Source organism: Carassius gibelio, chromosome A5, assembly GCF_023724105.1.
Source record: "Carassius gibelio isolate Cgi1373 ecotype wild population from Czech Republic chromosome A5, carGib1.2-hapl.c, whole genome shotgun sequence".
In the NCBI taxonomy this organism is placed as follows: domain Eukaryota; kingdom Metazoa; phylum Chordata; class Actinopteri; order Cypriniformes; family Cyprinidae; genus Carassius; species Carassius gibelio.
The window spans coordinates 15,216,525-15,231,361 of NC_068375.1; the positions used below are offsets into that span (position 1 = coordinate 15,216,525).

General features: G+C 39.3%; 3 protein-coding genes and 1 long non-coding RNA gene across 4 annotated transcripts in view; 2 read left to right on the forward strand and 2 right to left on the reverse strand.

Moving 5' to 3' along the window:
* Nucleotides 1-6,825, reverse strand: part of LOC127996500 (gelsolin-like) — an 8,231-nt gene extending 1,406 nt beyond the window's left edge. The window contains exons 1-14 of the mRNA XM_052591953.1: nt 6,675-6,825; nt 5,569-5,765; nt 5,137-5,291; nt 4,860-5,021; nt 4,609-4,758; nt 4,201-4,290; nt 3,983-4,115; nt 3,585-3,889; nt 3,347-3,480; nt 3,034-3,124; nt 1,602-1,772; nt 1,286-1,460; nt 1,048-1,169; nt 856-933 (exon numbers count right to left, since the gene is read on the reverse strand). Coding sequence (XP_052447913.1) covers nt 856-933; nt 1,048-1,169; nt 1,286-1,460; nt 1,602-1,772; nt 3,034-3,124; nt 3,347-3,480; nt 3,585-3,889; nt 3,983-4,115; nt 4,201-4,290; nt 4,609-4,758; nt 4,860-5,021; nt 5,137-5,291; nt 5,569-5,761 — 1,959 coding nt within the window. The 5' untranslated portion in view covers nt 5,762-5,765; nt 6,675-6,825. The remainder of the gene's footprint in view (nt 1-855; nt 934-1,047; nt 1,170-1,285; nt 1,461-1,601; nt 1,773-3,033; nt 3,125-3,346; nt 3,481-3,584; nt 3,890-3,982; nt 4,116-4,200; nt 4,291-4,608; nt 4,759-4,859; nt 5,022-5,136; nt 5,292-5,568; nt 5,766-6,674) is intronic.
* Nucleotides 6,826-7,584: 759 nt separating this feature from the next.
* On the forward strand, nt 7,585-8,572 carry LOC127996764 (uncharacterized). The gene is made up of 3 exons (XR_008169660.1): nt 7,585-7,800; nt 8,113-8,163; nt 8,502-8,572. It is a non-coding gene; the product is annotated as an uncharacterized LOC127996764 (long non-coding RNA).
* An 809-nt stretch (nt 8,573-9,381) lies between these two features.
* Nucleotides 9,382-14,718, forward strand: LOC127996674 (ras-related protein Rab-14). Its single transcript, XM_052591966.1, has 8 exons — nt 9,382-9,537; nt 10,219-10,277; nt 10,442-10,495; nt 11,444-11,621; nt 11,711-11,777; nt 11,952-12,039; nt 12,745-12,775; nt 12,884-14,718. The coding sequence occupies exons 2-8, from the start codon at nt 10,226-10,228 to the stop codon at nt 13,059-13,061; spliced, it is 648 nt and encodes a 215-aa protein (XP_052447926.1). The 5' UTR covers nt 9,382-9,537; nt 10,219-10,225; the 3' UTR covers nt 13,062-14,718.
* The window catches only part of LOC127996304 (centriolin), a 34,027-nt gene continuing 33,433 nt past the window's right edge, over nt 14,244-14,837 (reverse strand). The window contains exon 42 of the transcript XR_008169229.1: nt 14,244-14,790. The gene's annotated coding sequence lies outside the window, so the exon portion shown is untranslated. The remainder of the gene's footprint in view (nt 14,791-14,837) is intronic.

The following is a 14,837-nucleotide window of genomic DNA, read 5'->3' on the forward strand; positions in this document are numbered from 1 at the left end:
ATGTTGATGTATCTTCCCTTGTAACCTATTTATTTTATCTTATTAATAATTGATTTGAGAATTGTGCATTTAAGGTCTGCCTGAACCGTTTTTTTTTGGTATGCTTTGTTTGTTCTGTTGGAACAAAATGGACAAAATTTCAATAAAAAAAAAATGCAGGGGAGATTAACAGAGTGGACTGCAGCTGGAGTCAGTGCTTCAAGAACCACTACACACACACGTATGCAAGACATGGGTTTCAGCTGTAGCATTCCTTGTGTCAAGCCACTCTTAAACAACAGAGACCGTAAGAGCAATCTAAAGACAAAAAGGACTGGACTGCTGCTGAGTGGTCCAAAGTTATTTTCTTTGATGAAAGTAAATTTTGCATTTCCATTTCCAGCCATGTTATCTGCTGTTGTTGGTCCACTGTGTTTTCTGAGGTTCAAGGTCAACGCAGCCGTATACCAGGAAGTTTTAGAGCACTTCATGCTTCCTGCTGCTGACCAACTTTATGGAGATGCAGATTTAATTTACCAACAGGACTTTGCACATGCACACAGTGAAAAGCTACCAGTACCTGGTTTAAGGACCACCATATCCCTGTTTTTAATTGGCCAGCAAACTCACCTGATCTTAACCCCATAGAAAATCTATGGGGTATTGTGAAGAGGAAGATGCGATATGCCAGACCCAACAATGCAGAAGAGCTGAAGGCCACTATCGGAGCAACCTGGGCTCTCATAACACCTGAGCAGTGTAATATACTACACGTTTCACTTTTTGAATGGAATTAGTAAAATAAATCAATGTTTTGATGATATTCTAATTATATGACCAGCGCCTGTACATATACACAAACACACACAAGTTTACCTGATCCCAAGTGTCCAGGATCATGACATCATCTGGAGCCAAGTCCTCTTGGGTCATCTCTCCTGGCACCTCTTCAATCTAGATTGGCACAGAACAAACATAAATTGTGAAATATGAAAGATTCTATTCTGATTTCAGAGTTTATTTTCAAAAGAGTATAATTTAGTTGAACCATTCAACATGGACACTCACAAGGAATTGTCCTGTCTTGTTAGAGCAAGCAAAAAGCCTAGGAGGATGGGTGTCAATTTTGTTCTTTAGCCTTTCAGAGGTGCGATACTCCGCTTTTCCTCCAAGAGCACTCCAGAAATCATCTACATGAGATTTGAGAAAGAACAAGTGTTGATCAGTATGGGTTTATTTATATTCTGAATGCAACTTTTAAATAAGTACAGTAAAACACTCCTCTAACAATGACAAATACACCTACCTCCCTCTGCTCCTTCTGATATCTCTGAAAGGTCCACTCCTAAAATGCTGCCAAGCTTTTTGGCTCCAGTCTTTTCTGCATTACTTGAACCATGACCCAGCCAAAGCATAGAGCCTGAAGCAGTCACCAAAACAAAGGCATCGTTGGAGTTGAGGCTGGAGGCCACAGCATCAACCTATCTCAGGCAAAGTGAACAACAACCATCAAGGGAGAACCAATTTTGCATAAATTTTCACATAAAGAACAATTTACAAAAACAAAACTGCATCATACAATGATGCGTTACAAAGAACACTTTTGATTCATTTTGACTCACCTCAACAGCTCGTGTGTGCCCAGCGGGATTGGCACGCACTTGGAAAAGGCGGACTGCAGAAGCCTGTGATTGGCCACCCTTTCGTGAAGTCCCACCCATGTGCACCACCATTGGTTGCCCACCAAAGATACTCAGGAGGTGAGGGGGTTCTTTGCCTTGAATTACTCGTACCTTCATAAACATTCACATTCAAGTTGTAACTGATTTGTTTTGATGGTATACTGTGGTTATAAAAATAAATCACCCCCCTTTAAAATAATAAAATTTTGTTGCTTTGCAGCCTGAAATTAATACAAACACATTTTTTTTATCCAGCTAAATTTACTCAGTGAACCGTATAACATCCAAGTGAACGATATAGCCTAAAACAAACATGTCAGGAAGAAAAAAAAAATGTAATCACTAGTTGGAAAAAGGATTACCCCCCTCTTAAAATGTAAACTAAATCCGGTGTAGGTAATCACCTTCTCAATGGCACACAAAAACATTTGACTTTCAGCTGCAATCAGTTGTGATCATTTGGATGAGCTCAGCATGAAAGGGGTTTTCTGGAGCATTGTAGTCCTTGGTAGTGCAACTTAAGCAAACAATCAACTATGGGTGTCAAGGCACTAAGCTGTGTACTGGCTCAAGTCAGGAGACTTGAAAAAAATATTTCATAGACTTTATCAATGCCTAGAAGCACAATGAAGCCTACAAATAAAAAGTGAAAGGTATTTGGTACAACATAGTCCCTCCCTGAATCAGGATGTCACTGCAAACTGGATGAAAGAGCCAGGAGGAAACTGCTCAGAGAGGTGACCAAGAGGCATACAGCCACTCTGAAGCAGTTGCAGGAATTTGACAAAGCGTGGTCATTGTGTACAACACAATGTGACAACATTAACAATATCATAAATTCTCCACAAATGCTGCTTGTGTGGGAGTGTTGCAAGAAAAAAAAATACTCCTCAAAAAAGACCACATGCAGTCACGATTGAGCTTTGCCAAAACGCACCTTGAACATTCTGAGGCCACATGGAAAAAGGTGTAATGGTCTTATGAGAAAATATGTGAATTACTTTTTATTTTTTCTAACATGTTGGTGATATCTTTCATTTGGATGTTATAACCTGTAGTAAATACAGCTGGATAAACCAAAAACGGTCAGGCTACAGAACAACAAAATGTGATTAGTTAAAAAAGGCTTATTTTTTATTATTTATTATTTTCTATACCCACTGTATATAAAGTGTCTCTAGCTTGTTGTACTGCAGTGCTACAATCCTGTTTATAAAAACACCCAAACCTGCAAAACAAGGTCTTCAGGATTACTAGAAACCTCCAGGCAATTGTTTTAGGGCAGGTTGGAGCTAAACTTTGCAGACACTCCTTGACACTCCTGGACTATATTTTAGTAGTAGGTGAATAATGTGCACCAAGCAAATGTCACCTGCACAGGACTCCCACCGAGCTCTGTATCAAGCTGTGCAGCCAGAAGGGCAGAAGCTCCTTTCTCATCTTGACTGGACTCTTCCCCCTGCCTGCGGGCATAACAAACAACTCAATTAATAAACCTCTGCAGTGATGACTCATCCTAATGACAAACAGAAGCCTAGCCTGATGGGGCTATAAGATACTAAAAGACTGTGTTCGGTTACCCGAGTGTTTTTGTGTAACAGAAGCAGACAAAGACCTTGGCTTAGAACAAGGTTCAGACACTCATAAAAGATTGAAAGGGATTCCAGTAGGTCTGTAGCTCTTACCATATATAAATAATCTGCCCCTGACGTCCCCCATGCTTGTAGCTGTACAGAATGATGTAACTGTCTCCTCCAAAGAACTGCCCATGAATGGATGGGTCAACTGGAACCTTGTCTGATCCCTCAATGAGCCAGATCTTTCCAAAGCAACAAAACAAGTCAAATAGTCCATTATTTTGTCTACTTAAAAGAAACACATGATAGTTCCAATCTGTTGCAAAACAATACACAGCACATTTACCTTTTTCTCCCCCTTCCCGTCATCTACCATTCCATACTGAGCAGCCATTGCCTCTGATTTGTGCAAAGATGTTGCATCAAAGGGCACTTTCTTGATCTTGGCAATTTTGTTGGGCACATAGGCTTGTCCCATGCCCTTTGTCTGGTCTGTGTCACGCCAGAACTTAAAGAACTGTTTGAAAAGAGGAGTCTCTCCATTCTCAGGGATAATCTGGACCTCAGTGTGTTTAGGATAGCCCATCTTACTTATGAAGTCCTCGGCAGCTTTCATACCTGCACTTCGCTCTTCTTTATTAGCCTCTTTACCTGTTATATTAAAGAAACAAAAGGGCAAGATTTTCATACAGGCATGTCCCAAGTGCAAATTTGTAATTCGTTTAAATGATGTGCTCAGCTGACCTTTCCAGACAAATATCTTGCCATTGGAACCATGGTCCAAGATGAAGCAGTCGGTGGACTCCAGTGCACTCTGGGAAAAGGGGTTTTCTTCTGCCACCAAAGTGACAGATATACCCCCACTGGCATTTGAAACCTAGGTAATAATGAGCACCAGAAAACCATTTTGTTAAGTTTTCAACATTTCTCAGGGAAAACCTAGAGAGCATGGCTTACTGTACCTTGTACAATTTTGCAGACTTCCTGTTGGATGCATCAGTCTTGGTGTCTTCAGTCTGTGCATCAGGAAGTTCAGGCTTTGGTCCCAGCATCTGACAAAGTATAATATGGCATTCACATTCAGAAAATAATATTGAACACTTAATAAAAGCTAGAATACACTACACAACATTTGCCCTGATTTTTGATTGATTTGAGTTTAGTTCAGTCAAATATTAAGCATGTTTTATATTTTACAAACATTAACTTGTTGCAACGAGGGACATGACTGTGTGTGAGTTTATTGTGTCTGGAATGACTTGATGGTCATATGATGCTTAACTTAAAAAATTGTGTGGTGTTTTCTAGCCTTTAGCACTAATCTATATTAAAAATGAATTAATAAAAAATCTTTCTTTAATTATACTAACCGCTAGGATCTTCTCATTCTCTGATCCTTCTTCACACACAAGAAGTTTTGCTCTACCACAACGTTCATTATCACGAATATCTTTGGAAACACTGGTGGCTTTCAGTCTCTCAAATTGGTTACACTTGGACCCACACCACTGGTATATCTCCTGAAGCAAGTATAAGAGAAACGGCATGAATACATGGGATGCATTATGATAAAATGCAAAAGTGAGAAAAGGCAATACAATTTATTCATATCATCCTTCACCTGTCCAAAGTCTAGGATGAAGCAATCACCGTTGTTGAAGCTGCCCCAACTCACAGGTACCTCAATGGCCCGGACCACACGTCTGCCACTCACATGGAGAACTCGCTTCACATTCACGTCACCAGAAGCTACGTGTTTGAATCCAGAGGCAGCTCCACCTTGCTGAAGAAATGAAAAGAAGTAATAAATGATTTACTGTTTTGCTATTATGAACTGACAGAGTATCCAAATACATTTTATTTGCACAAATCATGGTACACGTATTAACTCTACCCACCATGTATTTAAGGCCTGATTTGAAGTAGCCTGCAAAGGTTTTTGACTCATATCCCTGGACTTCTCTGTACTGGATTGGTTTTCCTCCAAGGAAATCGTCCATTTGGACGGTAAAGATAGCAGCTGCCCCACTCTCGTCAATTGAGCATGCATCACCTGGAGATGCAATTTAACAATGTTCATAAACAGGGTTAGGGAGTTCCCTATGGTTGGTGACAAAGTGACCTGACATACAGCCAAGTATGGTGACCCATACTCAGAACTTGTGCTCTACATTTAACCCATCCAAAGTGGACACACACCTGGACCAATGGTCAGCCATTTAGGCCACGTCTTTCCCGTTAGGAGGTTAAGAGAACCATACATTTTCTGTGAACATCGACACCATTAACTGAGTGAGAGGACCTTACATTTTCACAAACCACATTCTCACCTATCCAGAAGTGGAGGTCATATTGTAGATTTCCAGAGTTTTGCTTTATGGTATTGAGAATGAGGTAGGTATCGCCAGCGTAGAAGCCACCATGAAGATTCTTAGGGACAGGCACCAGATCCATGTTTTCAATCCTCCATACCTGCAGGCCTGGCTGCTTTCCTGCCTTCTCAAATTCGGGGTGGTTCACCATGGTGCTGTTTAAAAACAACATCTATTGTAACAGCCATACACAATAGCCATATTTTACATGTGCTTCTGTTCCACATAGTCTATTGTTGAGAATAAGATTTAAAAGAGGAAGGACAGTGCATTGTTTTTAATTTCCCATTAAATATAACAAAAGAAAACAAAGGCAGTTCCTGTCGCTCGGTCTAGAACACTTTGTCTGCATCTTTAAAATTGTTCTAATGCTTCCGCAATCAAACTGCTCTCCTGGTATGAGGTGGATGAGCCTGGCTTCAGGCAGAGATCTCTCCAACCCCAAGGGAAAAAGGAAGAGTCAGAAAGGGCGGGTCTCTCTGGGCACTGCAGAGGTGCAATGGCACAACAATTGGCTTACTTCAACACTTACCTGTTCTCAACCACTGTATGTCATTTAGAAGTAGACAGCAAAAAAGCTTAAAGGTAAAAGTTATCCTGCTTAGATGATGTAGAAATGTAGTTTATTGGTTACTATAGTAATAATATAATTTGAAGTATTTATAGAGAAAAGTATACAGTATATAGTAGATCAGGGGCTGTTGCATGAACTGCTTAGATTAGTCTAAAAACTTAGCCATCTAATTTATTTTCTTCTAGACAGGTCATAACTGTTTAAAGTCAGTTACAAAAACATAGATTTTAATCAGAAAAGTGCTTATTTCTTGGCTATCAACCGGTTTATGCAACCAGTCCGTTTAGTTTTTCGGTTATAATAATGCATTAATAAATACACACACAGAGATAAAAACCTTATAATACATTATCAACCCTAAATGATTGATGCCTGAGAAAAGTAATTAATTAATAGCATCATCAGCTGGTGACTTTGCATCAGGAAATAAATTAATGTTTTTTTCTAAAGTAAAGCCCCTTCAAACAGAATGTTTTCAAAATATGCCTACCTGTACGGTGAAGCTTTCTTTTAAGTTATTATCAACAGTTGAGTCCGGGACGACAGCTGTAGGTTTGAGCACTGAGCTTCCTCAGGTATTGAGTAACATCTTTCAATAGGTTTGTTGTTTTATTTGCATATGAAACCCCTCCTCTCATTGGTCAGCTCTACGAACATGCACTTTCTTACGAGAAAAAAAGAGAAAGATTATATACATACATACATATATATATATATATATATATATATATATATATATATATATATATATATATATATATATATATATATATATATATATATATATATGCAGAGTTTGCGGTTTAATGTTGTACTAGAAAACATTATTTAGTTTTCAAATGCACAGTAGATGTTTACACTGATTCAGTTGTTGGTGATTCTCTGGTTTGATCGCATCAGTCATAATAAAGGAGACACAGTGCAGTGCGCCATTATGTGTCTAGAAATGTTTTGTTTTGTGCAGAATACAGCGCGTGTATATTTTGGCCATTCAATATAATGGTACCGGGGTAAAAGATTTAACGGAAGAGCTAAACTGACAACAAATATTGCAAATAGATGATAAATATTTATTTTAATTTTAAAACGTGTGGGGAAGATTGCCTGGACCTGGACCCATACGAACAGTTTTGTTTGTTTTATAAACTATAGTTAATTTTCGTAAGGGGCAGTTATGAAAATACTCTTTTTGGCTTTTTGAGAGAAGCTTCTTTCTGAACCAATTATAGGCTGTCTTCGCTTTTGAACATTGTTACTTTAGAAAAAAAGCAGTTATTTACCATTTGCATTTGGTCTGCTTTTTTGTCTGAAGTGGCGATTATCATTTCATCCATTTTTTGACACTAATGGTCCAGTAGAGGGCTGTGTGTGTTTGGTGCAGTGCTCTGTAGTGTGCTGAGGCTCCAGTAGAGGTGAGTATAGTGTAGTGTTGTGTAGTGTAGTGTGCTGAGGCTCCAGTAGAGGTGAGTATAGTGTAGTGTTGTGTAGTGTAGTGTGCTGAGGCTCCAGTAGAGGTGAGTATAGTGTAGTGTTGTGTAGTGTAGTGTGCTGAGGCTCCAGTAGAGGTGAGTATAGTGTAGTGTTGTGTAGTGTAGTGTGCTGAGGCTCCAGTAGAGGTGAGTGTAGTGTAGTGTGCTGGGGCTCCAGTAGAGCTGAGTATAGTGAAGTGTTGTGTAGTGTAGTGTGCTGTATCTCCAGCAGAGGTGAGTGTAGTGTAGTGTAGTGTAGTGTGCTGGGGCTCCAGTAGAGGTGAGTATAGTGTAGTGTAGTGTAGTGTGCTGAGGCTCCAGTAGAGGTGAGTATAGTGTAGTGTTGTGTAGTGTAGTGTGCTGAGGCTCCAGTAGAGGAGAGTGTAGTGTAGTGTGCTGGGGCTCCAGTAGAGGTGAGTATAGTGTAGTGTAGTGTAGTGTGCTGAGGCTCCAGTAGAGGTGAGTATAGTGTAGTGTTGTGTAGTGTAGTGTGCTGAGGCTCCAGTAGAGGTGAGTGTAGTGTAGTGTGCTGGGGCTCCAGTAGAGCTGAGTATAGTGAAGTGTTGTGTAGTGTAGTGTGCTGAGGCTCCAGTAGAGGTGAGTGTAGTGTAGTGTGCTGGGGCTCCAGTAGAGCTGAGTATAATGAAGTGTTGTGTAGTGTAGTGTGCTGAGGCTCCAGTAGAGGTGAGCTTGGTGTAGTGCAGTGTAGTGTAGTGTGCTGTATCTCCAGTAGAGGTGAGTGTAGTGTAGTGTAGTGTGCTGAGGCTCCAGTAGAGGTGAGTGTAGTGTGCTGAGGCTCCAGTAGAGGTGAGTATAGTGTAGTGTAGTGTGCTGAGGCTCCAGTAGAGGTGAGTATAGTGTAGTGTTGTGTAGTGTAGTGTGCTGAGGCTCCAGTAGAGGTGAGTATAGTGTAGTGTTGTGTAGTGTAGTGTGCTGGGGCTCCAGTAGAGGTGAGTATAGTGTAGTGTAGTGAAGTGTGCTGGGGCTCCAGTAGAGGTGAGTATAGTGTAGTGTAGTTTAATGTAATGTAGTGTAGTGTAGTGTGCTGGGGCTCCAGTAGAGTTGAGCGTAGTGTAGTGTAGTGTAGTGTAGTGTGCTGTATCTCCAGTAGAGGTGAGTGTAGTGTAGTGTAGTATAATGTAGTGTAGTGTAGTGTAGTGTGCTGGGGCTCCAGTAGAGGTGAGTGTAGTGTAGTATAGTATAATGTAATGTTGTGTAGTGTAGTGTGCTGAGGCTCCAGTAGAGGTGAATGTAGTATAGTGTAGTGTAGTCTAGTGTAGTGTAGTGTAGTGTGCTGGGGCTCCAGTAGAGGTGAGTGTAGTGTAGTGTAGTGTTGTATAGTATAATGTAATGTAGTGTAGTGTAGTGTCCTGAGGCTCCAGTAGATGTGCTGAGGCTCCAGTAGAGGTGAGTGTAGTATAGTGTAGTGTAGTCTAGTGTAGTGTAGTGTAGTGTGCCATGGCTTGAGTAGAGGTGAGTGTAGTGTAGTGTAATGTAGTCTAGTCTAGTGTAGTGTAGTGTGCCGAGGCTTGAGTAGAGGTGAGTGTAGTCTAGTGTAATGTAGTGTGCTGAGGCTCGAGTAGAGGTGAGCGTGGTGTAGTGTAGTGTTGTGTAGTGTAGTGTTGTGTAGTGTTGTGTAGTGTGCGGTATCTCCAGTAGAGGTGAGTGTATTGTAGTGTAGTGTAGTGTGCTGTATAGAGGTGAGTGTAGTGTAGTGTAGTGTAGTGTAGAGTAGAGAAGTGTAGTGTGTTGTGTCTCCAGTAGAGGTCGCTGCTCTCACTGTTTTCATCCTAGCAGCACTTTTTGAGGAAGAAAGCGGCCGGACGGCTTACACACGCCGAGACCAACCCAAACCTCCAAAAACCACTTGAATTTATATTTTAGGTAAAGGATAAACACGACAAGATACATTTCACAATACTATGTTTCTATATCGTTGGATACTAACGACTGGCATTGTTTTTAACGCTTTAATGATCTGATTTTAGGAGTAGCTGTTAGCTTTAGCATCTCTGGGTTTGGTTCAGCGCGAGGTCAGCTAACGCTAACCAGTCCTTTAATGTTCAACATTAGCATTTGTATCGTCTGGATTGCGACACGGAAAGACAAGTATTGTTGGCTTACGCTTTAAAAAAATACTTTGGAGTGATTTTTATTAGGTGTGGTCTAGCATATAGCTGCGAGACCTTTGACAGGAGTGTGTGATTAGCTGATTAGTCAGTCATGGCGCTAGCTGATAGTAGTGCTGCATTCAATGTTTATGCTCCTTTTGCTCAGTGTCACGTTACTCTGTACCTGTTTACATTTTACATCTACGTAACTAACGTGTTTGCTTGTCGTTATTATCCTGAATTTGTTCTCAACGCTCTTTACTGAGGTGAACTTGTGGAAGAAAAGGGAAACGTCTCAATAGACAATAGTAGGACAGTCGGTCAGCTGAGCTCTGCTGGTTTGCTGTCAGTGTGGTTTCATTTTGTTTCTATGAATTCGCAATATTTGGTTGGTTTCGACTGTTTATGGGTTAATGTGTAATTTTAAGCTTTGAATCGTTTTTCTTCTTTCCAGAGCAAAAATGACGACTGCACCATATAACTATTCCTATATTTTCAAATATATCATTATTGGTAAGTGAGTAGTTCGGTTTTTTTTTTACTACTTGTGCACTGCCTTACAGAAAATACAACATGTTGCATAAACGTTTAATAATATGAAATTTTCCTTTTTATTTTTTTTCATTTTGTTGTCTTTGTGGTGTTGTGTCATGTATGAACATTTGGTGTCTTTCTAGGTGACATGGGGGTTGGAAAGTCATGTTTACTCCACCAGTTCACAGAAAAGAAATGTAAGTGCAAAGAGAATGGTATGAATTAGGCAAAGGCAAAAGTGCTTTTGAGGTACAAGCTAATACCACGTACTAGTTTTATCACTATGCTGGAATTAATCATTTTGATACATCAATATTCGATCCAATACCATTTTTGATACCACAGGGAAAATTACCACAACATAAAATATACTTTTGACCGTAATTATAATAAATAAGTATTTTTCTTATGAACTATTGTCTTTAGAGCTTTTATTTAATATTAAATATAATATATTATAAGGGGTGTAACGGTACACAAATATAACAGTTTGGTATGTACGTCGGTTTTGACATCACGGTTTGGCAAACTTATTTTAAAATTAATGGTTTGCTAAAAAAAATGTCACTTTCTTTAAATAAATTCAGTTATAAAAATATTTCCTTGGGGATAAAAATTTACCTCAGCTTATGCTCGAACTATAAGGTTACAATTAACAACAGATCCCAAACTTAAATTGAATTACTATTTATTTTTTAATATAACAGGCAACACTCATCTTAAAAAAAAGAAAAATAAATCTATGCAAACAATAGTTAAAGCCTTAAGCTTTTCTTTTTGTGGCAAACTGTTAGAGAAACACAAACTTGTCAAATAAAACCAAATTAATTGCATATCTACAAATAATTGCAAATCTTGTAATAAAGCTGTCACGATTGTCCAGAACAGTGGAGATTATGGAATGTGAAAACAAAGCGTATGTCACATTTTCAAATGCATATTAAATTTGCTTGCAAGAATGAAGTTCACAGCATTTACTGTGAATCGAGCCGCTATAAAATGCTAAAATGACCAGATCATGAGCTATTGTGGAAAAAGAGCATTGAAACAGTTTGAAGTATATAAGTATGTGTATAAAAAATAAATCCGTGTTCTATGTTATCCTTTTTATTTATTTCAACATGAATACCTTTGTCTCTTTTTAGTTATGGCCGACTGTCCTCATACAATTGGCGTTGAGTTTGGCACACGGATAATTGAAGTGAGTGGGCAAAAGGTGAAGCTTCAGATTTGGGACACTGCAGGGCAGGAGAGATTCCGCGCGGTCACACGCAGCTACTACAGAGGAGCCGCAGGGGCCCTCATGGTGTATGACATCACCAGGTAGACCACTATTCTGCTACTATTTGATTTGCGCTTATTATCATTATTTTTAAAAGACAATGAACATATGCGATTCGTGTTGTTTGCAGGCGAAGCACATACAACCACCTCAGCAGCTGGTTGACTGATGCCAGGAATCTCACCAACCCCAATACTGTAAGTTAATTTATTATTAGCTTCAGCAATAATCCAAACTTGGTAAATGATGGCTTTACATTTCCATTCAAGTAAATGGTGTTGGAGCTTCATATGTATTTTTTCAAACTGCAGATGTGGTTTGCACAAAGACCAAACTTGAGCCTGTGTAAGACGATCTGAATCTTTCCTCAGGTGATCATTCTGATTGGTAACAAAGCAGACCTAGAAGCCCAGCGTGATGTCACGTATGAAGAGGCCAAGCAGTTTGCTGAAGAAAACGGTAGGGTGGTTGGTTAAGAAGAAAATGCAAGTTAGAATATTCAAGGTCTTTTATTAGGCAGGTGTTTTTTGTTAAAGGTATAGTTAACCCAAAAATCTAAATTAGCTTAAACATCTAAGATGTAGATGAGTTTGTTTCTTCATTACATCAGATTTGGGGAAATTAAGCATTACATCATTTGCTCACCAATGGATCCTCTACAGTGAATGGGTGCCGTAAGAAATAGAGTTCAAAGAGCTAATAAAAACACAATAAGTACTCCACACGACTCCATTTGATCAGTTAACATCTTGTGAAGCAGAAATCTTGACTTGAAGGACTTGAAGCAGTGGTTTAAAGTTAAGATGCCTTAATGATAAGTTATGTTTATTATAAACTCTCAGCGCTTTGCTTCACAACATTCATGTCTAAACTGGAGTCATTACATATGGCAATGTTTTTTTTTTATCAGCTGTTTAAACTCTCATTCTGGCGGCACCCATTCACTGCTGAGCAAGTAAAGTAATACTAAATTGGTTCCGATGTACAAAAAAAAAACGAACTCGTCTACATCTTGGATAGACAGAGGTTGAGTAATTTTAAACAAATGTTTATTTTTGGGTTAACACTTCCTTTGAACTGCTTTTAGATCAGAATGATAAGCGGTTCATTGTACATTGTAGGACACTCAGTGCTCACTTTCACATCTCCAATCTTTTAAAACAGGTTTGTTATTCCTCGAGGCTAGCGCAAAAACGTAAGTGGCCTTTAGACCATCTGCCGGCACATCAAAGACTCTTTTTTTTGTAAACTGTATTTCATATTGCAGTCCTCTTTAGCATCTTTGCAAATGTCCATTCAACAGGGGCGAGAATGTGGAGGATGCATTCCTTGAAGCTGCAAAGAAGATCTACCAGAACATTCAGGACGGCAGCCTGGACCTGAACGCGGCTGAGTCAGGGGTCCAGCATAAGCCCACCGCTCCCCAGGGTGGCCGGCTCAGCAGTGACGCACAGCCCCAGAAGGAGGGCTGCAGCTGTTAATGACCATGAAGACTTCACTCTCTCTCTATTTCTCTATTCCTTCTTCTCCCACATCCCACCTTTGCCTCCCTCTGTGTCTGAAAGCCTCTCCCCTTCCGGTATGATTGCTCACGGAGTCTGGGGCCAGATGGCTCTGTGTGATGGAGGTGTAACATAATTAATTCCCTCCTTACTGCTCTCTTCTTCCCTTTCTCCTCTGTCTTCCCTCAGTTGTTTTGCTTATTTCTCATACGCACACATCCCAGTGCTCCCGGCAAGCACTCGAGGGAGGACGGCTCCTCCGCTGAACACTAAACCTGAAGAGAGAAGATTATTGTCGATAAACTGAAGAAGCGCTGGGTTTATCCTTTACAGACGTGATGTGCATAACTAAAAAACTAAACATCTCATGTACAGGAGCTGTCTGAATACTAGAGTAATGTAAATGAAACGGAAATATTGGCAAACGTTATGCGTGCTGTAGTGATCAGGAGGATATGCATTCACATTGTATGTAACATTTTGTTAAAAATTCTAAAAGTGAAATATTGTATTCTGTTTTAAATTAGAGTTTTCGCAGTTTCACATCCAATCACCAAATATGTATCCCTGTTTGTACCTATTCAGGAAATAATATACATGTACTATACAGGATTAGTATTGTTTTGAGAAGAATCTCAATAGAAGGTCCATTGAAAAAAATAAATAAATCATTCAATTCAGTTATTGTAACTTAGTAACTGTTATAGTAATATATTGAAAAGGAAGGGACACATTTTAGGTCCTGAAGAATGTTTTCCGCACTTTGCAGTTTTGATTTGTTTTTGCGAGGGCCATTAGCTTGTTTTGATTTACTGATGTCTACAGTCTTTCATACTACGAGGTTTCAGATCCCCTTCGGTCTGTTTTTGAGCAGCTGTAAAAATGTCAACATCACGAGAGCTTAAGAAAAACAGAGCGACAGGAGAATCATGTACCGAATGTTCAGGCCCAGCAAACCCTCATCATATCAACATATTCATATTGTTTTTACATTGATCATTTCAGTTGCCTTATGATATGCTTTTGTTCCCTCTGATGTGCTGCCCGTTTTATTCGAAACCCCCGTATAGCTTTTATCGACAGAATTCCAGCAGTTCACTTGTAATAGAGATTTTGCCTTTTCGAAAGCATTCCATTAAATTGATTTCCAAACACTGATCATGTTTTTGCGCTGAGCTGAGTTTCTTAAAGGTTTATTAAGCATGATGCATGATACAACTGCTTTTTTACAGACATCATGGTTTCCCCTAACTCAAATGGAGGCACTATCTTAAAATCTATGAATATGTAACAAATAGGCATGAGAAACATCACTGTGGGGAAACTAAGCCCAGATTTGATTAGTACAGAAATTTTAAAAAAGAAATTAGGGCTGATGTGATAACCAGCATCATTTGCAACAATCCAGATAGAAAGGCAAAAACGAGCACTCGAAATATGATTTTCTATTAAATTTGTGTATTATGGTAGATCTTAGATGTGTTTTGTAAACTAAAAATCCATTATTAATTTGCTCCTACTGTCTTGCTTTTTTCACTTCTTAATGACATCTGCAAAAATTAATCTTCTGCTCAGTTCTGTTTCTTCTCTAAGTGACTTTTGTTTGTAATTATGTTAATAAAGACAATACTGTTGACTGTGTTTTTGTCCACATACACGATCGGTCGCACTGTATTTGAGCAATAATGAGACATCTGGAGATGAGAAACTGGAAAAGAAAATGAAAAAGACCCATTAACTGTATTGCACTCTTAA